General features: G+C 44.4%; 1 protein-coding gene across 1 annotated transcript in view; it reads left to right on the top strand.

Moving 5' to 3' along the window:
- Positions 1-16570, top strand: part of SLC1A1 (solute carrier family 1 member 1) — an 80227-nt gene extending 63657 nt beyond the window's left edge. Inside the window, exons 7-12 of the mRNA XM_057721333.1 lie at positions 2083-2267; positions 3692-3799; positions 5625-5747; positions 6139-6333; positions 11880-12014; positions 14339-16570. Of these exons, the coding sequence (XP_057577316.1) occupies positions 2083-2267; positions 3692-3799; positions 5625-5747; positions 6139-6333; positions 11880-12014; positions 14339-14585 (993 nt within the window). The 3' untranslated portion in view covers positions 14586-16570. The remainder of the gene's footprint in view (positions 1-2082; positions 2268-3691; positions 3800-5624; positions 5748-6138; positions 6334-11879; positions 12015-14338) is intronic.
- Positions 16571-23723: the final 7153 nt, after the last annotated feature.

The raw sequence follows: 23723 nt of genomic DNA, 5'->3' as shown, positions 1-23723 counted from the left end.
TGACCAAAATGCTGTGACTGTTGGAACCTAATCCTCTATTTCCCCTAGGAACATTGACTCAGTATTCACTAATTCACTGTTGGCGGCCACTTTATAGAGTGTCACTTCTGAGAAAAATGAGAAGCAACTGAACCACGTAGAGAAAAGAATGAGCCCTGTTACTTCTGTATCTCTGCCACCCAGAGTTGAGTTCAGCACCTCTGGGAACTAAATTAGATTTGCAAGACTGCGTAAAACACGGAATGCAGGCCTACAGTTCTTTACCCCAAACTCTCTGCCCAGATGTGATTCTGAGTTCAGAGCTTTTCACTTTAGAAGGGCCAGGTGGTATGTGTCGTATATGTTATACAACATCCTTAAGTGGGATTGGCAATAACATTCTAGAATCAAGCACATCACTATTTCTGCAGCTAACTTATGAAAGTCCCACGAAGTAAGAAGAGAAGGCTGTGTGTAGCCTCATCTCAGTTCAGGATAGATTTTGCCACCAAGAGTTTGCCGTAAACTTATTGATGAAATCAACAGACTTTGAGACCTTTGGGGCTTTCAGCGTTGGCGGTTAGATCGTGTGGGCCTGAAGTAGTACGTTTGTAGTGCTGTACATTTCTCCTGAATGTACTCTGCCTTCACACAGGAAGGAAAGATTTAAGGAAAAAAAGAAATATTCAGTAGACTTAAGAGTTCAAGTTAAATAGGCCACAGTTAGCTCCTTCTTTCTTCCTACAGAAAGCCCTCCACGACCTGGCTCCTCCCTGGCTTCCCAGCTCATTTCTCGTTGAGCCCAATCTATTCTATCCAAATCCACCTTCTCAATTAGTTCCTATTCCTGCTTCCTGATATGGTTCCATAAAGATTTTCTGAACACCCTCCATAAGCCAAGCCCTGCTGGGCATCAGGATTACAATAGAGAAAAGACAGATGTGACAGATGCCCTCATGCGAAGCGTGATGACTGTTACAACAGGGAAGAATGGGGTGCTCTGGGGCATTCAACGGGGAGAGTTAAATGAGTTTGGGGGCCATAGAGGATGAGTAGGACTTATCCAAGCAGGGTACAGACCTGGTACATGATGACTTTGGCCTCTCCTTACCATTTTTCAGGACTGTGCTTTCATCTCCTGGCTGCCTACTGCTCAGGCCTAGCTTTCCCTAACCTCACAGCCCTCATTCACGTCCCCAGTCTCCACATGATGCCTGTAACTCATAGCTTGGCTCTGCAGTGAATTACACACCATCTTGCTATCATTGGCTCATGTTTCTCGCAGTCTTGTCTATCCTGCTGCATTTGAAGACCTTATGCTGTAGCCAGTGGAGTTAACACACTAACTGCTCGATGAATGTGTTTGATCATGTCAGATCATAAGAAATAATTGGTACCCCAGTGGCTCGTCCACATAATTCTTTATAAACCTGGTTTGCACCACTCAGAATACGTTATCTCTCAGTAAATCTCATGCTGCACAACTCAGATTGAGTTATCTCACAGTATATTTCATGCTAGTCTTACCCAGGATAAAATGAAGAAATGGTTCATAGTGTTAAATATCTGGTGAATTTTTATATCTCTAAAACCCTATTGGTCATCCAAGATTAGAGGCAGTAAAGAATGTTCCTGTGTGTTCATCATCAGGAAAAAACAGATAGTGAAGAGTCCTAAAAATGTCCACATTGGTAAATATTTTGAGCTTCCTGCATTATTAATTCATATCTTTTTTTATTCAGACTCCAAATGTAACTAGTAGTTAAAATAACCCTGAAAAGTGCCTTGATTCTAAAGTTCTCATTAAAAATTTAAAACACCCCAGAATAAAAAATCTTCAAAAGAAATATTCAAATATGGATTTGTTGAAAGAGAGAGAGGGAGAAACACTTTAAACTTCAATGGCAGAGGGTGGGGGCAGTAAAATTTGACACATGCGTAGGTGTTTGCGTTTTTTTAAATTATATTTCCCAAAGTTGTTGATCCACAGTTGTTGCTAGATCACTAGTTTGTTTGGCTATCATATCTTCCTGTTTCAGGACCTGTGTGTTCTAACAAAATTATAATCACGCATCAATATATTTTCTTGGTTTTGATCCACAGAACAAAACAAAGGAATACAAAGTCGTAGGCATGTATTCAGACGGCATAAATGTCCTGGGCTTGATTGTCTTTTGCCTCGTCTTTGGAATTGTCATTGGAAAAATGGGAGAAAGGGGACAGATTCTGGTGGATTTCTTCAGTGCTCTGAGTGATGCAACCATGAAAATCGTGCAAATCATTATGTGGTGAGCAGACGCCGGTTACTGCCATCTCACTTCCCCTGACGACTGACCCTTCAAAACTAGAATGAAGAGGTTTACGTTTCTCAATTGACCTCATCCTAGAGAGGGCGAATATCAAGACACTGGAGTATTAAATAATTCCACCTATTACTTAGGACTTAGTTCGCTAACAAAAGTCTAGATATTAGCCACTGTCTTTTCTACCAAATCCCTTGATCATCTTGCAACCAACCAGCATTTATGTCAGAAATAACTCTTAAAGGAGCGTTTTGAAGGCATTTCCTGCACAGCACAACACAAGGTGCTTTCCTTACTAGGCCCCATGCAGAAGTGATATTCAGAATATTTACAATTGGTACAACATGGGCCCTAACGCATCCAAATGAAAGCCGCCATTGGTGAGCATAGCCACAGCACCACCTGAGTATCTGCCCTGTCCCTGGAGATGCCAAAAATCCACCTTTCCTTGGAGACCGCTGCCCCGCTTATCTCATAGCAAGTTGGTTCAAAGTATAGACGTTGAGGGACTTCCCTGGTGGCACAGCGGTTAAGAATCTGCCTGCCAGTGCAGGAGACACGGGTTCAATCCCTGGTCCAGGAAGATCCCACGTGCCACAGAGCAGCTAAGCCCCTGTGCCACAACTACTGAGGCTGCCCTCCACAACAAGAGAAGCCACGGCAATGAGAAGCCCAGTGCACTGCAATGAGGAGTAACCCCCACTAGCCACAACTAGAGAAAGCCCACGCACAGCAACAAAGACCCAACACAGTCAATAATTAATTAATTAATTTAAAAGACAAAAGTATAGACATTGACAGTGACATAAAGGGTTTAGTTCAGTCGCTTAATCCTGCTGAACCTCAGCTTCATCCTCCTGTTAGAAAGGATAATAAAGTCTACCCCTAGAGTTGGGAGAAGTACATTAAGTGAGATGATGCACGTGGAATACGTAACCCAACACAAAGCATGTGATGACAGCTCCACAAACAGAGCTACTACGACCACTTGCATGACTAATTCTATTGCTCTGTTGCTGGTACCATCTTGTTTCCTGGGAATAAGGTGACCACGTCTAGAGAGAGCCTCGTGGCCATATTTGGAGAGTCAGGCTAAAGAGAAATCTGATAGTCAGCAGGGTGTATGTGTACCAGGAGCGAGGCATGGGGTATGTACCAGTTTAACCACAACTTCTAACCACGTGTGCCCCTTATGGTAGCGTAGGTGCACAGGGGCACTGAAACCCGGCGCCAGTGTGGTCCAGCAGGGCTGAAAGCGAGACCTTAGCTTCACTGTGTACTCTGTGCTCCTCCTAGCTGAGTGCACACGCCAAGCCCAGGTGTGTGCCCTGGCTCATTTCTTCCCCAGCATTCCCACCCTGAGAAGATACTTGATGACAGAAGTGGGTCTTTCTTTGCTTACTTTCTAGCTACATGCCTCTTGGCATTTTGTTCCTGATTGCTGGGAAGATCATAGAAGTTGAAGACTGGGAGATATTCCGCAAGCTGGGCCTTTACATGGCCACCGTCCTGAGTGGGTACGTCAGACTCAAGAAACGAAACAGAAAACTCATTTGAGCCAATGGATGGCTGCTGAGAGCCTGGGTTTCAGTTGGTTAAAACTGGCTTCTCTCCTGCATGCAGGGAAAGATGGGGTTCAGAGATAAGAGAGCAGGGGGAGGAGGGCTGCCCGTTAACAGCTGAACTGGAGGTGGATCACACTGTGCTAATTTCCAGATCTTGGCAGAACAGCCTGGACCATGCTTTATCACTGCCATGATTAGTTGTGTTAAATCATTTCTTAAAAGGAGAGAAAAACCCACTGGTAGCCTCCCTCGGCCCCCTCCTGGCCTTCACTTCTTCAAGGATGTAAACCAACCAAACAAGTAAGAACAGGCCCCATGTACCGTGACCCTGACAGAAATCAGGCAGGGCCTACATGAAGTCAGACTGGAGCGAGTAGGAGTGGGGTGGCTGGTTGGTTCCAGCCCTGTGGGTGGGACTGGTAAGCGCTGTCCCACCCTGCGTCATAAGAGAGTGTGCTAGGAGAATCTTCAGGTGGGTCGGAATTGTGCAGAGCAGGAGAGCACAGGAGACAGGTTGCGTGCCTATTTATTAGAGCCCATGTATTGGTTCCTGGAGGGGGAGATGTGGTGGGATAGGGTGTGAATGGTACCCCCAGACCTACCCGGGGGCAGGATACGTCACATGTGCTAACAATATGGACCAAGGGAATGACTGAACGTCATCCGTTTGACTCCCACAGGTCAGTGCCCCCAAACACCCAACTGGAGCCATCAGCTCACCTATTGGAACTCAGTTGCACGAGAGAGTTGCCATGGCACAACATTTGGTTCTTAGTCTGTGTTTACGGGAAGCACAGCCCCGCTGGTCCGTGGAGAAGGAGGCCAGAGTGGAACCCCAGGGCCCCATGAGTAATGGCGCTGGGACCATCCACCTAACTGGAGGCCAGGGGCTGTGTCCAGACCATGGTGTGGCTGAGGTTTATTATGCTGAGCTATTTCATAACGGGGTTCTGCTGGTTTCTGCTCTACCAACCTATGTAGGTTTCTAACAGAAAACTAAAAGTCAGTTTCTCCTAGGTTTAAGCCAAGATCTGTATTTTCAATGACCATTTCTTATTATTTCAGCTTCACATAACTGATCTGTAAACTAAGTTGCCACTTACATGGCATCTGCTGAATCAGTCTGATTTCTTAAGCCCCCTGGTTTCTGTAACCTGTGAAACAAGGAATAGTTTGGAAGGTAGGAATGACAAACAAAAGAGGCTGAGTCCTGAAGTATGACTGTGGAAGGGCAGGGATTACTTCCTCCTTACTGCACCCTGACTCCTCTCTTAGATGGTGGGTGCTGTCCAGCTATATAGTGGCGTGGTCCAGGCTGAGTGCTGTGATAAGGGCTATAATACTGTTGGCCACAGAGTCATCAAGGAGGGAAAGGTCAACTCGACCTGGGAAGGTGAGGGAAGGCTTCCTGGAGGAGGGGGGGAGGTTTCTTTGAGTCTTAGGGGAGGAATAAGAATTCAACAGCAGAAAGAAGTGAAAGCATGTTAGCACGTATAGCAGGAAGAGCAGGGCTGGGCAGTGTGACATAACTTGTTCTGTGAGCTCTAAAATGTGGGCTTAGCTACTGGCTTAGCCATGGATTTTGAAAAGATTTGATTTGCTGATCTCTTCTTCCCCACATGTGCGCTGGAGATATATCTTCCTGTTCTCTTTCTCATTTTCTCATTGGGTCATTATGAAAGTTGAATGATAGATCATGAGTAAAAACGTTGTTTGAAAAAAAGTAGTATGAAGAGCTGACATCATCTATGAACCTGTTCCTCTCTCCTGTTTACAGGCTTGCAATCCACTCCATTGTAATTCTCCCACTGATATATTTCATAGTTGTACGAAAGAACCCTTTCCGATTTGCCATGGGAATGGCCCAGGCTCTCCTGACAGCTCTCATGATCTCCTCCAGGTAAACAGAAGAGGGGTGTCTAGAAGACGTCTGTGAGCCAAGCCTTATCAATCTCACCTCGCCTGATGAAGCACTGGCTGCAGCTCGTGGGTTTTGTAGCTGCCTTTAATTTTGGAAATGACCTCCCATAGTCTCTACCCACGTCCTTACACATATTCCCTCACCCTATGGCATATCTCCTGCCCTCTCTGCAGGGCCTGCAGCCCAGGAAGGGGTCATGGTGTAGCTGGGGGCAGTGGCAAGCACTGTGCCTTCGGATTCCTGGACCTGGCAAAAATGACATCATGCTTTGAGGTCTCGGTTCAGTTTTTAGAACAGAGGGGTCTCTTCAGGCAGGGACTGAGGACCAGCTCCCTAGACCATTAGTGCCTTTCTCTTTGTCATCACACAGTTCAGCAACACTGCCTGTCACTTTCCGCTGTGCCGAGGAGAAGAACCGGGTGGACAAGAGGATCACTAGATTTGTGCTACCCGTTGGTGCTACAATCAACATGGATGGCACCGCGCTCTACGAAGCAGTGGCCGCGGTGTTTATCGCGCAGCTGAATGACTTTGACTTGAGCATCGGGCAGATCATCACTATCAGGTGGGCCATGCAGTCGTGCTCGTTTTCATCTCTTACTGGAATTGCCTCAAGTGAAAATCGTCTGCGCAGGGAGAGCAAGGATGGTCCGGTGATAGATTGATTTTCTCGGTCAACAAAGTCCCTTCCCGAGGTCAAGCACGACTATATTACAAGTAGTGGGATCGTGGTATGTAAGACTGCTTCATATCTGGATAGCCAAAGGCATCCCTGTGTTCTCAGTCCAGTGCACCCACTAGGAGCAGGTACCAAGGACTCAAGGTTGAATAAGGGCCAGTTCCTGCTTTCAAGGAGGTCCCAGTAGATAGGTAGGGTGTACAGATATCTAAATGAGTGCTGAGTGGTATGGTAAAGGCTATAATAGAGGTTTGAATGAGGGGCACAGAGGGTACCAAAGAAGGAAGTGTCGGCTCTACCTGGGAAGGCAAAGAAAGGCTCCCTGGAAGAAGGGAATGTTTAGCTAAGTCTTAGAAGGGGAATAAGAATTTAGTAGAAGGAAGGAAGCTAAAAGCATTTTGGATAAAGGAATAGCGTTAATGGGGTCTTGATGTAACTATGACCTGGTTACAGAGTACAGATTATTTGGTATGGCTGGCGTAAAGAGTACAATGTCGAGAACACAGGGGAATAAGGAGGCAGGGATCCTATCGTGGAAGGCTTTGTGTGAGGAGTTCATGGACAGTCTTTCACATTATGGACAGATCTGCATTTTAGAGGGGTAACTGGCAATAAGGTGGGTGGCCCGGATGGGGGCAGGAACCATAAGCTGGAAGACCAGTTAGGAGACTATTGCAGGTAAGGTATGCAAAGGCCTACATTAAGGTACTGACACAGGGATGGGAAGAGCTAATGAATTCAAGAGGCATCTGCTGGATTCAGAGTGAGGGACAGAGGACGGCTAGGATGACCCCCAGGATTGGTGGATGGTTCTGGATTGGTGGCTGGTGCTTACCAGAACAGGGGCTAGTGTAAGAGAAGCAAGAATAGGTGGGAAGACAAAGAGATTACACTTTTCGGCACACTGAATTTGAAATGCTTTAAGACATCCAGGTGGAAATACGCAGTGAGAAGTGTGGCCGCAAGTGCGGCTACAGAAGTCAGAGTCATCAGCTTGACGGTGCTCATCAAGCATGTGGGTCGTGAGTCGGTTATGTGTGTTTGCCTCTCAGCTTCACCGTGATTAGGTGTGACCTTGGCCAAGTTAGTCTAAGCTTCTGTTTTCTCACCTGTAAAATGAGTATAGTAATAATAGCTACATTTTATGCGAATAGTGATAATTAAGTCAGAAGATGCCTATAAAAATGCTTAGAATGGTGCCTACATTCTGAGCGCTCAGTAAATGTTGGGAATGGATGACGTTACGTAGAGAGAGTTTGTAGAGAAGAGAAAGAGACTAAGGACTGAGCCCTAGACAATCCTGATATTAGAGGCAGGCAGAAAGGGGAGAACCCAAGAGGAGAATGAGAAGGAACAGAAAGGTAGTAGGAGAGCCATGAAACCATGGTGTCTTGGAAACCCAGAGAAGCGAGATTTTCAAGGATGAAACGGTCAACAGAGTCAAATCTGGCAGAGAATTCTATTCAAATGAAGACTGAAATTGTCTGCTCAAGGAGATGGTGAAAATGTCATTAGTGAATTTTGCCAGAGATGTTTCTCTGGAACAGCTCTGTTCACTCTGGTAGCCATCAGCCACACACACAAATTGGACAGAGCAGACAGAGAAGGTTCTATCACTGTAGAAATAGGTGTCACCGTAGTGGAAAATTCTGCTGGACAGTGCTGCTTTGAAGTGATGGGTTGGGATTACAGTTAATCCTGAGACTTCAGTTTAGAGTGGAAGTTTTGGACTAAACCGGGTCCCTAGGCCTACGCGTAGTTGAATTCGAACCTCTCAGAGCTAATTCACTCTTGCGTCCTCAGCACTTGACATAGGCAGAAATCCCAGGCATAAATTAAGTTCTTACAGTGTTCTAATGTGGTACATTTTTAAATCTTCCTAACCCTAAATCATAAAGTATTTATTGCAGTTTGCTTGAAATTAACTGAAGACAAGTGCAAACTAGACCATTTGGCACATCAGCTGGGAAACCATGCCAGTGCCTCGTGATCTGTAAAAAGTATTAGTGGCTGAGGAAGCCGGAGCCCAAGGAGCGTGGGTAAAGTTCTGTAGTTTGAATAGCAGCGAGTATGTTAAAACCGAAACCCTGAATCATGCCTGAGAAAGTTCCACACCCACTGTGGTTCCAGCAGTTGTTACTTTTACTTCTCTAAGTGCCTTTTCCCACCTCTCTCACCCCGGCCCGTGGAACCCAGTCTGCGCTGAACTCACTTCCAAGGAGCGGTTGTATGAGGTCCCAGTTCTTTTGGGGATTGGCCATTTTGAGGATGAATTCCCTCCCTCTGCTTCAGTCATAAGTTTCCTAGGTCTTTCTAACCCTTTTTTTGTTTTTTTTTAACCTCACTGCTAGAGGAATAAACTTTGGGCCCAGAGACCAAATACTCAATTCACATGAAAAACCTCTCTCCCTGCTCCGGTGTATTCTGTTTTATTTTTTTAACTTTTTATTTTACATTGGAGTATAGTTGATTAACAATGTTGTGATAGTTTCAGGTGTACAGCAAAGCGATTCCGTCGTACATGTCCGTGTAGCTATTCTTTTTCCTATTCTTTTCCCATTTAGTTGTTACATAACATTGAGCAGAGTCCCGCGCTCTGGTGTACTCCTAAATCAGACTTGCTGATAACTGCTGGCCCAGAGCAAATAACAAGTGTGAGGCCCAGAGGAATCGTTGACTTAAAAAATCCTCTGGCTCTACCTGGGAGAGAATGAAATAATAAGCATTATTTTTTTTTTAATTTTACAAATTACAGTTGTGGCTCCTGTGGTTGATGGTTACAGAGATCTTTGGACCCATAGTTTCTCTCTTTCTGTGGTCCTTTTAGACTGGACATCAAAGAAGCATAGGCACCATCCACCCAAAAGGTAGCCTTTCATGGTTTTATCATCACATTCATCTGTCACAGGTGACAACGGATTGGAAATGGGATAAATTTTCTTATAACAAAAGATGATCATGGGGGGCTTCCTAGGTGGCGCAGTGGTTAAGAATCCACCTGCCAATGCAGGGGACACGGGTTCGATCCCTGTTCCAGGAAGATCCCACATGCTGCGGAGTAACGAAGCCCGTGCGCCACAACTATTGAGCCTGTGCTTTAGCACCCATGTGCCGCAACTACTGAAGCCCACGCGCCTAGAGCTCATGCTCCGCAACAAGAGAAGCCACGGCAGTGAGGAACCCGTGCAGCACAACGAAGAGGAGCCCCCACTCTCCGTAACTAGAGAAAGCCCAACTAGAGAAAGCCCAACTAGAGAAAGCCCGTGTGCAGCAGTGAAGACCCAACACAGCCAACAAATAAATTTATTAAAAAAAAAAAATGATCATGGGATTTGGGGCCTAGAAAGAGCTTAGAGGAAAAAAGTACCAGTACTAGTAATAGTAGTTGTTTTTGTGAGAATATTGATGGTAATACTAGCAGCAGTAGTCGTCATAACAGCTGCTGAAGAAACAAAATGGCATCAGTTTTAAGCGTCTACTGTATCCAGGTGCTATACTTGATGCCTTACATACATTACCTCATCTAATCTTAGCAGCCCTGCAAAGTAGACATATTCTCCCTGTCTTACAGGCAAGAAATTGAGATTCAGAGAAGCAACTTGCCTAAGGACACGCTGTTGATAAAACGGCAAAGCTGGGTCTGGCTGCCTCTAAAACCTGTGCTGACTCTAGTTCATGACCCAGTCCCCAACCTGTATGGAGAGCTGAGTTAAATGGCCTGACCTAAAACTAGATCTCAATGCTCAGAAAGAACTTTCTACCAATGATGATTGTGTTTTCTTCTGTGAAAACCCTCTAAAGTCAAAGTAGGGTGTATTGAAGCAGAAACAGTATATCTTTATATTTTTACCCTCCTCTGAAGATTTATAGTTCCAAGTTTCAGACCAAAACCAGGCAAATAGCTGAAGTTTAATCAGCAAGGTCAAGGCTCACGGGCAGAGTTTTCTTTGACTAAATGGATGTTGAGTTTTGAACCCAGCCTCCAGCCGTAGGGCCGTGGTTAACCGTGGTGTGTTGAGGCTTCCAAGAGGGATCAATGGGTATGGACACAAATACTTCTGACAAAACCCACTGGCACATTCAGTTTAAGTGTTTTCAACCAGCATTGACATAAGCTTAGGTTTTCCAAAGACTACTTAAGTCAAAACAGATCTAAAGGATTATACAAGCCTGAAGTTTTTAGAGCAATTGGGACAGCCCTAGAAATCTCTAATTTACTGTAAGTTGGTGGTCACAGCCACTGAAGGAAACCACACTCGTCAGAGAACTCCGGCCTGTGTTTGTGCCCTCAGACACCATCTGTGACACATCACTAGGCAGATGAGTGAGCAGTGGGATCAGCTTGGTGAGAACTCTGAGGCTTTTTGAGCCCACAGAATATGGATTTGTGGATAGAATCAGGGATTCTGCTAGTTTAAACGGACAGTGTCTCCATCTTCAGCTTTCAACCCAGTGGCATCCTTGCCCCAAGGATGGGAATGTGTATCGGGAGAATGTGGTGGGTCCCCTCAACTCATTCAAATCCAGGGGCATTTCAGGGCAAGGCAAGCCTTTGTTTTCTCCAGATGCTCAGATTTAAATAAGGAAGATGTTGCTGATGAAAATCTGTACATTTCCAAGAGAAAAATCCCTAGTGCCACATTTGATCCACCCGAGAGGGATCCTTTTAAGTACATGGTAGTGAGGTTCATTTGGCTGCCTCAGCTGGATTCCAGATCGCCCTTCCTTTTGTGCAGAGTGCATCCACGGGCAGCAAGGGGCAGTCAGGAATAAACCCTTGTACCTTGGACAGGAGTCATAGTTACTTCTCAACTCCGTGCCCTAAAGGGCCGTCCCCAGAGAGGTCAAGGGACCTGTGATGTAAAGAAAGTGCATGAAACCCGCTTGGCCAGTGCCTCATTCCTGTGCCTTCACCTGGAATACCCTTGCCCATCCACCCCGCCCCCATCCCTCCATCATCTTTTAAGGCCATGTCAATTCCTGGCACACGTTAGATGCTCAGTAAATGATTGCGTGGGTGAGTAGATGGAGGAAGGGGGGAAGAAAGCAGGCGGAGAGGCACTTGGCACTTGTTTAGGATGGATGGATGCACGGATGGGCGGATAAAGCCCTCCATTAACACCTCGGTTGGTAAACTCTTGCCTTCCTCTTAGATCTCTCTCCAGCTCACGTTTTGTGTGCCACTGGCTCCTGTCCACTTCCTCGCATTAGAATGATGTGCCGCTATCTCCCCCTGGAAAAAGGTCGTACTCCCCTCAGCCTCCCACAGCTCTCTAAGGAGGCGGAGCTGGTGCTCAGCAGAGAACGGATTCTGACTGGCCAATATGGGGACACAGAAGTAATAGCCAACGGGGCTAACCGTGTAGGACTAGGGGCCTTGAAGGGAGAGATGGGTATCTAACTCCTTTCGTGCTGGTGTGTCTTGTCTACAGTGTCACAGCCACAGCTGCCAGCATCGGAGCTGCCGGTGTGCCCCAGGCTGGCCTGGTGACCATGGTGATCGTGCTGAGTGCAGTGGGCCTGCCCACTGAGGACGTCACCCTGATCATTGCTGTCGACTGGTTCCTGTAAGTTGGAATAAACGTGCTGCCTCTGCCGGATGGGAAGGCGGGCTTCCCAGCCATGTAGAATCTGCAGTCTGTCATCATTCTCTCTTCAGATTGCCTAATGAGCCATCTGTTGCTGCTTTAACTTCCTTCTGACCAAGCCATCTGATAGCGTGCTTAAAAATTAACTCCTCGTAACTTCAAGCAATGATTTTATAAAGCCAGTGATCTCCATTAGCTCATTATACCTGGTAATGCTCAAGGTTAGGAGCTGGGTGTGGGATGAGATAAACATAAAATAATAAGGTGAAGAAGCCGGGCAAGGCCCCAGACATTCCAAACCCCACAGGCCACCTCGTCTGTCCCAGCCCTGAGTCGGCATCCGAGCTTCAGAACCACCTGGTTGAGCGTGAGCCCACCTTCCCGAGACCACCAGCACCATCAGGGCAGAGGCACAGGCACAGGCTTCGAGATAAGGCTAATCTGGATTTGAACCCCGGTTCAGTGTCGTACTGGCTATTGGACCCTGACCAAGTTCCGTAACCTCTCTGGGGGCCAGCCGCATCACCTGTGAGATGGGAAAGATTCCGTCTAGTTCATGACTCAGCTCATGGGAGAGCAGTGTCCAGAACAGTGTCTGGCCGGCAGTATATGCTCAGTTAACAGCAAGTTTAATTGTTATGATTAGAATGAATTGGACCATTCAGTCCTGAACCAACAGTTCATTCTCTCTCTCTCTCACTCACATACACACAATACAACAGACACACACACATACACACACCTAAGGAACATAGCAGAACCTCTGGGTAAGAACATGCCTTTTGTGACCCCCAGAGTTAAAGTTAGAATCAGCCTGGTTTCCGGCTTTAACCTTGATACCCACTCTGTGCGATGGTCTTCCAGCATCTGGGTCTGACTCTGTCCCCTGGCCATGGGTGGAGAGTGTGCTCCGTATGGAGCCTTCACTCAGAACCAGCCAGGCTTACTGGGGAGTACAGTGCGATGTATTGGGCTGGCCAAAAAGTTCGTTTGGGTTTCTGCAAGATCCCGAATGAACTTTTTGGCCAGCCCAATAGCTTGCAAGTAGCAGCTGAAATGGTAGAAAGGGAAGCAGAAGCACGCCATGTGGCTTGGAAGGTACAGTCACGTCCCAGAAGGCAGAAGCTTCTTCACTTGGGAAGCTGCTAGGGCTTCCCCTCAGCTAGCTGGTTCTTCAAGGCCCAACTGAGGTAGCACCTTTCTTTTAAATACCCTACCATTAAGGCAAGTGCTTCGATTTTTCTTTTTAGTGGTGATGGTGTGTTTGCCCTTCTCTCCTTTCCCTGGTTCTTCCTGGAACACCAGTGACCCTCACTTCCAAGACACCCAGAGACGTCAAAGCCCTGACCTGATCCATGGGTCAAAAAGACACTAGTTAGTCCATACCAGGGTCTAGTTCAATTCATATTCTAAATAGCAGAAGGGCACCCAGAATGGACGTGTGTAAGCACTGCTGGCCTTTTCTGTCCTGTAGGATATTCACGTACACAGTTCCTAGCAACAGTGCTCCAGCATCCAGGATGCTGCCTCCACCTCCTCGTCTCCCAGCCGCCAGCCGCTCCTCCAGGCTGTCTTGGAGCTTACACTGGCTGAGGGTGCCACGAGGAGCAAGCCACGCCCAGGCCGGCCTGGGCTTCCTGACCTGTGCCCAGTGGTGTCCCTGCTGCTGGCTTGCTCATGGCATGACCTTGTGTGGGAGAGAAAGGAGCACACTGGGGACACACAAACACACAGGACCACTTGGCATATATGCTACTCACAAAACAGTTATGTTCAGTCACCTTAGCCAAACGAAAGCTCAGAAGTGCCCACAAGGACAGAGGTTGGGTGAAAGACTAATGAATCCTCATTTTGTAACCTTGGTAAACGTCTCAACTTTTTTGGTGTGTGTGTGTGTGTGTGTTCCATGGTACTTTGAGAAGTAAAACACTACATAAGTAGAAAAAAAAACAAAAACAAAACTAATGAATCCTGACCCTTCCTCACCTCCCGCAAAATATTTGTGAAGACTGTGTTCACATTTCTTTGGGAGGAGAGGAGGGAATTCAGGAGCTCGGTGCTGGATTCAGGAGATTCACTGTGACTGACGGGGACCCAGGGAAGCCTGTGTGCTCGTTCTGTGCCTTTACAAACCACCTCTGGCCCAGGCTGTGAAGTGGGGAGCCTCTGGTCAGCCAGCCCTGGGGACGGCACTTTGTGCTTTGCTTAATTGGTAACTGAATTCCTCGGGCCCTTTCCCATCTCCAACTTGAAGGAAAATGAAATCCGGGCCTCCTGTCTGAATCCCCCTCTGTCCTCCCCAGGGACCGGTTCAGGACCATGGTGAACGTCCTCGGCGATGCGTTTGGGACCGGCATCGTGGAGAAGCTCTCTAAGAAGGAGCTGGAGCAGATGGATGTTTCATCTGAGGTCAACATCGTGAACCCCTTTGCCTTGGAATCCACAACACTCGACAATGAAGACTTAGACACCAAGAAGTCCTACGTCAATGGAGGCTTTGCCGTCGACAAGTCCGACACCATCTCGTTCACCCAGACCTCACAGTTCTAGGGCCCCTGGCTTTGGAAGACTGGGAGTGGTGAAGGACCTCTCCAGGACATGTCATCTCTTAGCACATTCAAACATTAAATAAGGAAAAGAAAACATTAACGGCCAACTGTACATTTGATTTGATATACAGACCTCCGGATTATTTTCTATACTTGGAGTCACAGCCTTTGCTTTCTGGGTTCTGGGATTTGGGGGTGGGTTAAGATGAGAGGAAATTGATTAAAAGGAAAGCTGTATTATCTGGAATTTTTAAATACTATGAGAGACAGAATTGGAAAGTATTTAAAGTAGTAACTTTTAATTAGGTAATAGATGTGAAAGAGAAACTGCTTTCTCATGCACAGACCAGTGTTTTGGGTATTTAAAAAAGTATTCTGTCATTGACTACACATTTTTACTCAGGCTTTCTATTGCCATGGATTTCCTTTGACCTCTCACATTTTTATAGATTATAATGCATCTAAACATCACCCCCCACCCGCAAGTTAATGTGCCAAATTGTCCATTTTGAACTCATCTCCAGCCAATTTCAAAGAAACTACTTTGAAAGAAAACAAACCAGCACAGTTCTGCAATAACAGTTTTAAGATGGGTGTGAGGTTTGGGGAGAAGAGAGAAGGGTTCTTTTTTCCAATGTACTGTATTGGGACCCTGGTAACTATTTAACCCAGTGTCCAGTATAGAGCTAGATATATATATATAAATATGTATATATTTATTATTTTCATATAATTTGCCAGACATAGATCAGAATTGAACTGTCAATGTGAAATAAAAATCTCTCCTTGTACTTGAATAATAACTATGATTTCAATCCAGATCTGCTTTGGGGCTTAATCAGAACTCTTTCATCAGCACTAGAACGAGAAACCATGTTGTTTGATCGTTTCATGTCTGTGTGTCAGCCCCAAAGCAGAGATGTATTCTGGTGATACTCCGAGATGGCACAGCCACTCATTTACAACTTCCAGATTCTACTGCTGGGAGGGAATCCATATCAGCTCTATTTAAGACTATATACAAAGGTGTCACTCATACAAGGCTGGATGTGTGTTTATCCAACTGGATGTATTTAATATAATAATTATATTATCCAACTAAAATTCTTCCAGGGTCAATTATACCCACTTAAAATGACAGTACTTTGCCCTTTCCCATCAGGCCCAAACAACAGTGGCAAGCTACCAGCTAAGTTGTATTTTAATACAGGTTTGATGGGTTGAACAAGCCACATTGGCCAGAAAAGCACTGTCCCTACCCTGGATTCTTGCACAGTAAATAAACCTCATGACATGAGACATAGGTATCAGTGGTTCAGGGAAATTCTTCCATTGTGTGAAACTTGTCTCCTCCAGGGAAGATTGTTCTAACTAACTAGTAGTCTAGTAATCTTGGCCCCTGCTCATTAGACTCCATTGCCTGTCATTCTTCTGCTCATTTGTGAAGACAGTGTATTGAAGTCTGTGCTTGGCTCTCATCTTGTAAATAATGCTTCACGTAAACTTGTATTTACACCAAGATCCAAAATAGTCCTGTTTCTGCAGTATTGCGTAGCCAGTTTAAGCCTTTCCTTTTTATATAAGAAACCAGAAACTGTGTCAAAGATCATGGGATAGTAAAAAAAAAAAAAAAAAGAAAAGCTCAATATTGACCACTTGCACCTGAAATCTACAAGAGAATGATACTGAATGGTCATGTAAACATAAAATATGGACCTGATTCAATGTGAATTTTAAAATGCAAATATTGGTGTTGTTTATAGGAAGTAAATATAAATACAGTTGAATCAGTAATTTCTCTTGAGCTGAATGGTTCTACCCCCTTGGCAGGCTGCTCTGATTTGAGGCACTAGAGTTGGCAGAGCTGTTCGTGAACTGCAGGTCATCCTTATTTTGGAGTGAGTTTGTAACCAGCCTCTTAACACACTGTGCTGTTAACTCATAAAAGAGAACAATGTTCCATTTCAGTCTCAATAAACATTTCTGTCATTCTTTCTTCCCCTCCTTTTTCTTCCTTTATCTGTTCTTTTATCTCACTCACTCCGATGGGTGTAGGAAGGGAGAGACCTGTCAATTGATTCAGGTTGTACTGGATTATTGCTTTCAAAACTGTGTTTATATCCAAGGATGAAAAAGCACAGCTTGAGGAACGGTAATCTCATTCTTCATGTTAATCAGCCGGATTTATATGGCTGAAATAACAGTACCATTATGATCAGTTTGCCCAAATTTATGACTGAGATGAAAGGGAAGGTAGAATTTGGTTCAAAATTACGATAATGGGAGATAGTCTTATCTCAATACGATGGTGACTTGCTCTCATTGAAGGACCAAACCTGCCCTCTGACATGTGACTACAAAGTACACAGGGCTGTATTCAGAGAGGTCTTTAAAGGGACGGCATAGTCCTGCCTAGAAGCTGAGTCCTGACGGCATTCTGCTGGGGGACTCACTGGTCCATGATAGAAAACAAAGGAATGGACAGCTCCCTAGACCCCACTGAGAGGGGAAAATATCTCAGAAATGCTTACCACTACCTGGCCAGACTAATTCAGAAAAGTTTCCTCTTTGGGCAACATGGGATAAAATACCCAACAACACGACTCCTTAATGAGGTTTGTTTGGAAGAGTAAGTGCATCTGAGTAGGGCTCCCATCATGACTGATCTTGCTCAAAGTATGCTCTTTTCAGAGGAATGGTGTTATCAGCTCTAGCAAATGACTTCCTTTTTCAACAAATCTTTGTGAGCCCACTGGGTACAAGGCTCTTTATTAAACACACCCCATTTCGAGAAAAGCCTGAGAAAATTGTGTGTGGCTTATAATCAGGCAGTGGGCCAGCAACAGTGCTGGCTCTGCAGGTGTCAAAGACTCTTTCCTCCCACAACAGAAAGAGGATATGGTCATGCAGAGCCTTGGCAGAATGCAAGAAGCTTCTATGCAACAGGATTGGCATTCTGCAGTCTTAAACTGCCCTGCAAGAGACCACGGAGCCCAGTGAGTATGCAGACACACAGCTTTGACCTCTTATCAGCTTTGTGACTCTTGCTAATAATCTAAGCCTTGGTGTCTCTCCTCTTCTATGAAATGGGGATAACAAATCTTGCCTTGTGAGACTGCTTTAAGTATGGAACGAGAAAATATATGTGATGCGTTCAGCAGAGACCCTGTCACATAACATACTTAATAAATGCTAGTGCCCCGCCCTATAAAAAACCCCTACCCCCTCACCTCCCACACCCCCCACTTACATGGGTAATGATAGAGGCCACTGCAATTGCTATTCAAGGGTTTTAGGACCCTTGTCACTGATGTGACTAAGGATTGTCGTTCTCACCATTTGATGTTAGCTGGGTTATGAGAGCAAACAGAACATCCAACCTGGGCTTCCCTAGTAGCACAGTGGTTAAGAATCCACCTGCCAATGCAGGGGACACGGGTTCGATCCCTGGTCCAGGAAGATCCCACATGCTGCAGAGTAACTAAGCCTGTGTGCCACAACTACTGAGCCCACGTGCTGCAACTACTGAAGCCCTCGGAGCTAGAGCCCGTGCTCTACAGCAAGAGAATCCACGGCAATGAGAAGCCCACGCACCACAATGAAGAGTAGTCCCCGCTCACTGCAACTAGAAAAAGCCCGTGCACAGCAATGAAGACCCAACGCAGCCAATAAATAAGTAAATAAATTTAAAAAAAATCCAATCTAATGAGAATAAACAATTCCTGTTCTATAAAGGGGAAACCCCTTTTTGAAAATGGAACATTCTCCTTTAAATAGTGTAAGACTCAGAATGTTTTTTTCTGTAAAGTATCACGGGGAGCTAAGTAAAAAGAAATGTGCACAATTCTTTTTTCTGTGGCCTGAGACGGAGGAGTTTGAGATGCTCAGGCTGCGTGTGTGAGACAGAGATGCACACTCATGTAGCACCCTTCATGTGTCCTGAAATTAGAGTAGGACAAGAAGTTCACTTTTGCCATCTTGGCCTGTAAACCTCGTGACTGTCCCCACCCGCTGGAAGTAGACTTTATTCTGGGCCCCACATAGGGCTTTTTAATACCACCTATGCTAGTAAATGTGCCTCCCTCCCCTGCAATCTCAGATTTTTAAGTAAAAGCCATATAATGTAAACAACCAGAAGCAGCCCTTGCTAAATTAGCACTGGGAACAATATATTGATCTGCATGTATTGAATTAGGTGACTGCCCCTAAGTGTATGCAATTATTGACCATGAATGGAGATGACTGGGGACATTTCTCAATGGCCTAGGCTAAATAATGCCACCAAACTCCTAAGTGAGCTATAAGCTCTAACCACACAATGGATGTCCCGTTTCTTTCTCACTAGAACAAACCAGCGTCATTTGCGATTTAGAGGCTGTCTCTCTAGGATTACAGAGACACTTGTGGTTTCACCTACAAATCTCCCATGTCATCTGCCAATTTTAAGATATCACAAAGTTCAGAACAGTTGTCAGTGAACTCCCAAAGCCAAGATAAAATTAATATCACATCTTGTTATTCTAGTTGGAGGAAAGGAGAAAGGAAAGCAATAGCCACAACTAGAGAAGTTCCACTGATTTCTAGAAGGCCTCGCCAGCCTAGAGCTGGGAAGCTGTGGTCTCAGGAGAACAGAACTAGCATATTACCTAGAGAGGAGCTTGTCCCCCAAAAGGACCGTTTATCAACAGAGGGGGGCAAAGAAAACCTGAAATGAAGATGCAGAATCAAACAAACTCCTGGGCGTTAGTGTTTGGATCCCACCCCCGTTTTCCCTCCGAGAAGCTTCCTTTTCCTAACAGGCTGGAGGTTCTGGTTGCTGCCATTCCTCCATGAGTCATGCTGACAGGAAAGCTATCAGCAAGGATACAAGGGTATCAGCCTTTTTCCTCACTTTAGGGCATTTGAGGAAACGCAAAAAACAAGGTTGCATCATCTGGGTATTTCAGAGTCAAAGGTCTGGCTGCCAGGGGAAACCATGAGGAGCTTGGAGATCTGTCACTAGCCAGAGTCTGCTTTATCTTGTCCGGGCCCTCTAGAAAGGTATGTTTTCCAAGGTGACTACAAGACTGATTGAAATGAATTGAGTGGTCCCGAGAGGGCAGCCCCAGGAGAAAAGGCATCCCTCCATCAACACACAGGTGCTTCCTTTCATGGGCATGCCTTCACAAAGTGCTGAAGGTGTGCACATTTTAGATTTTAGATTTAGGTTTCAGATTATATTTTAGGTTTAGATTTAGATTTTAGAAGGCATGCACATCAAGGATGACTTTGACCTTCCCCCAAGCAATCCAATGTAATTTTCATTTAAGGAGTTCCTGTGTTGTGTTTCCAAGGTCATCACTTTTAGCTTGGCAAGAATCAGAGGCTCTCAAAAAGATTTGTGTGAGCTGAGATCTTTCGGGGGAAAAAAGGTTCCCCCAAATGAATCCAAAGATAACAAATGTCCAGGTCTTTAGGAAACCGGGTGGGTCTGCCAAGTGTCAGAGAAGTGCTACTGGAACTCACAGTTATGAGTAAAAGCAATATTGATTAGCAACAGAGGACACTGGCTGATCAATCCTTCCCAACACTTGTTTTTTTGTCTTCCCAACATGCCAAATTGGCTTTAATTCCCAGGGCTTACAAATGAATCCTCCACTTCTTAATTTAGTCACAGAGGTTAAGACAGACAAGAATGTGTCAACTTCACATTAATCACACATGAACTCAAGGCTCTTTGCTCAGTCAGGAGAGGCCAGTTAAGTCAGAAAAAACATGCCACTTGCAGTGGACGAGAAAATCAGAAGTACAAACAATAAGAGAGACTCGGGCTGATAGGACACTGAGTCTGCTTTTCTGGTACCAAGGAAAAGTTTGCTCATGTATCACTCCAGGAAGACATCCACCTACCCTATTTTTGGGCACCATCACCTTTCACAGAGATGACATTCTAATGCACATAAAGGTCCAGATTCTTTTAAGATGTTGATCTAACACCTAACTGCTGCAGGCACTGAGTGAGTTTTCTACCTGCTGGGATGAATGCAGGAAAGGATGGGATCTTATGACTCCAGAAACAAAAACAGCCAAACACAACACAGAGGAAAGTCATTCTTATTTACCTGACAAATGTTTGCATAGCACTTACTATGTGGCAGGCACTGTTCTTAGCACTTAACAAATATTAACTCATTTAACCTCAGCAGCATCATGAAGTAGATACTATTATTATTCTCCTTCTACAGATAAGGAAACTGTACAAAAAGTTGAGTAACTTGCCCAAGGTCACACAACTGATAGATGGCACAGCAGTTTGGCTCCAGTGTCAACATTCTTTACCGGATATTGAAAGCCAAAGAACGGCAGGAATGCTAGAATATTAATTCTAACTCAAATCTGGAGTGGCCTAAGACTGTTAAGAAAAATAACCACCATTGTTAATACTTATCAAGTGTTAACTACATATCTGGCATGTGGTAAATATTTTAAATGCTTAATTTCATTTATCCTTCTCAACACTCCTCTCAGGCAGGAATATTTTTACCCTCCATTTCCAAATGAGGAAACTGTGGCTTAGAGAGGTAAGTAACTTGCCCAAGTTCACAGAGCTGGGACTCAAACATGCATCCAATGTCTGTGTACCTAACCATTGAGATATGTTGCTTCAAAATGCCGAAAAATTCTATGCAAATGGAAACCAAAAGAAAGCAGGGATAATCACAACCACCCAATAAACAAAAGTCTGTGTCCAAATAGCTTTACTGGTGAATTCTTCAAAGCATTTAAAGAAGAATTAATACCAATCCTTCTCAAATTCTTTCAAAAATAAAAGAGGGAAAGACTTTTAGACTCATTTTATAAGGCCAGCATTACCCTGAAAACAAAGCCAGATGAGGACATTACAAGAAAAGAAAATTGTAGGCCAATATCCCTAATGAAAATAAATGCAAAAATCCTCAACAAAAGATTAGCAAACCAAATTCAAAAGCACATTAGAGGCCCTGCCCATTGCCTAACCTCCCCCTGCCCACCCCCTGCCCACCCCAGCCCTTGTCTAAGCCCCGTACCCACAGCCAACACCTTTTCTAGCTCTTTTTTTTTTCCCTTTTTCCTTTTTCTTTTTTTTTCTTCCCACCTCCTCACTTAGGCTATTGCAGTTGTTTTACTTTCCAGTTGTTGCTCCATCTTTTTTTTAAAATTTTTTCTAACACATCTGTTAGTTTCCTATTATCATATTTTTTATCTTGCTATTGTTCTGCTATTCTTCTTTTTTTTTTTTTTTTTTTTTTTCATTTTCGCTGCTCCACACAGCTTGTGGGATCTTGATTCACAAGCCCAGGGTCAGGCCCGAGCTCCTCAGATAAAAGCACTAAGTCCAAAACATTGGACTAACAGGGAAACCCAGTTCCTAGGGAATGTTCTTCAGAGTGAGGTCTCCCAGAGGTTCTCACCTCAACACCAAGACCCAGCTATACTCAACAGCCTACAAACTCCAGTGCTTGAAACCTCAGGCCAAACACCCAGTGGGACAGGAACACAATCCCGCCCATCCAAAGTGGGGGGAAAATGAGACAACAAAAAAATATGTCACAGATGAAGGAACAACGTAAAAATACACAAGACCAAATAAATGATGAGGAAATAGGAAAATTGCCTGAAAAGGAATTCAGAGTAATGATAGTACAGATGATCCAAAATCTCAATAACAAAATAAAGAAAATACAAGAAACAGTTAATAAGGACTCAGAAGAACTAAAGAGCAAACCGACAGTAATAGATAACAAAATAACCGAAATTAAAAATACTCTAGATGCTATAAACAGAGAATAACTGAGGCAGAAGAACGAATAAGTGAGTTGGAAGATAGAATAGGGGAAATAACTGCCACAGGGCAGGAAAAAGAAAAAAGAATAAAAAGAATGGAAGACAGTCTCAGAGACCTTGGTGACAACATTAAGTGCACCAACATTCAAATCATAGGCATCCCAGAAGAAGAAGAAAAAAAGAAAGGGTCTGAGAAAATATTTCAAGAGGTTATAGTGGAAAACTACCCCAACATGGAAAAGGAAATAATCAAGTCCAACAAGTGCAGAGAGTCCCATACAGAATAAACCCAAGGAAAAATACACCAAGGCACATATTAATCAAACTAATGAAAATTAAACACAAAGAAAAAATATTAAAAGCTGCAAGAGAAAAGGAACAAATAACATATAAGGGAAAACCCATAAGGATAACAGCCAGTCTTTCTGCAGAAACTCTGCAGGCCAGAAGGGAGTGGCAGGATATACTGAAAGTCCTGAGAGAGAAAAACCTACAGCTAAGAATACTCTACCCAGCAAGAATCTCATTCAGATTGGATGGAGAAATCAAAAGCTTTCCAGACAAGCAAAAGTTAAGAGAATTCAGCACCACCAAACCAGCCTTAACAACAATTGCTAAAGGAACTTTTCTAAGTAGGAAACACAAGAGAAAGAAAATACCGACAAAAACAAACCCAAAGCAATTAACAAAATGGTAATAGGAACATACATGTCAATAATCACCTTAAATGTAAATGGATTAAATACTCCAACCAAAAGACACAGACTGGCTGAATGGATACAAAAACAAGACCCTTCTATATGCTGTCTACAAGAAACCCACTTCAGACCAAGGGACACAAATAGACTGAAAGTACGGGGATGGAAAAAGATATTCCATGCAAATGGAAGTCAAAAGAAAGCTGGAGTAGCAATACTCATATCAGACAAATTAGACTTTAAAGTAAAGACTATTACAAGAGACAAGGAAGGACACTACATAATGATCAAGGGATCAACCCAAGAAGAAGATATAACAATTGTAAATATCTCTGCACCCAACATAGGAGCACCTCAATACATAAGGCAAATGCTAACAGCCATAAAAGCGGATCGACAGTAATACAGTAATAGTAGGAGACTTTAACACCCCACTTACATCAATGGACAGATCATCCAAACAAAATAAATAAGGACACACAAGCTTTAAATGACACATTAGACCATCTTGACTTAATTGATATTTATAGGACATTCCATCCAAAAACTACAGAATACCCTTTCTTCTCAAGTGCACATGGAACATTCTCCAGGATAGATCACCTCTTGGGTCACAAATCAAGCCTTGGTAAATTCAA

The sequence above is a fragment of the Hippopotamus amphibius genome, chromosome 2, assembly GCF_030028045.1.
Source record: "Hippopotamus amphibius kiboko isolate mHipAmp2 chromosome 2, mHipAmp2.hap2, whole genome shotgun sequence".
NCBI lineage: Eukaryota > Metazoa > Chordata > Mammalia > Artiodactyla > Hippopotamidae > Hippopotamus > Hippopotamus amphibius.
The sequence above is the reverse complement of the archived record's forward strand: the minus strand, read 5'-3'. Positions and strand labels throughout refer to the sequence as shown.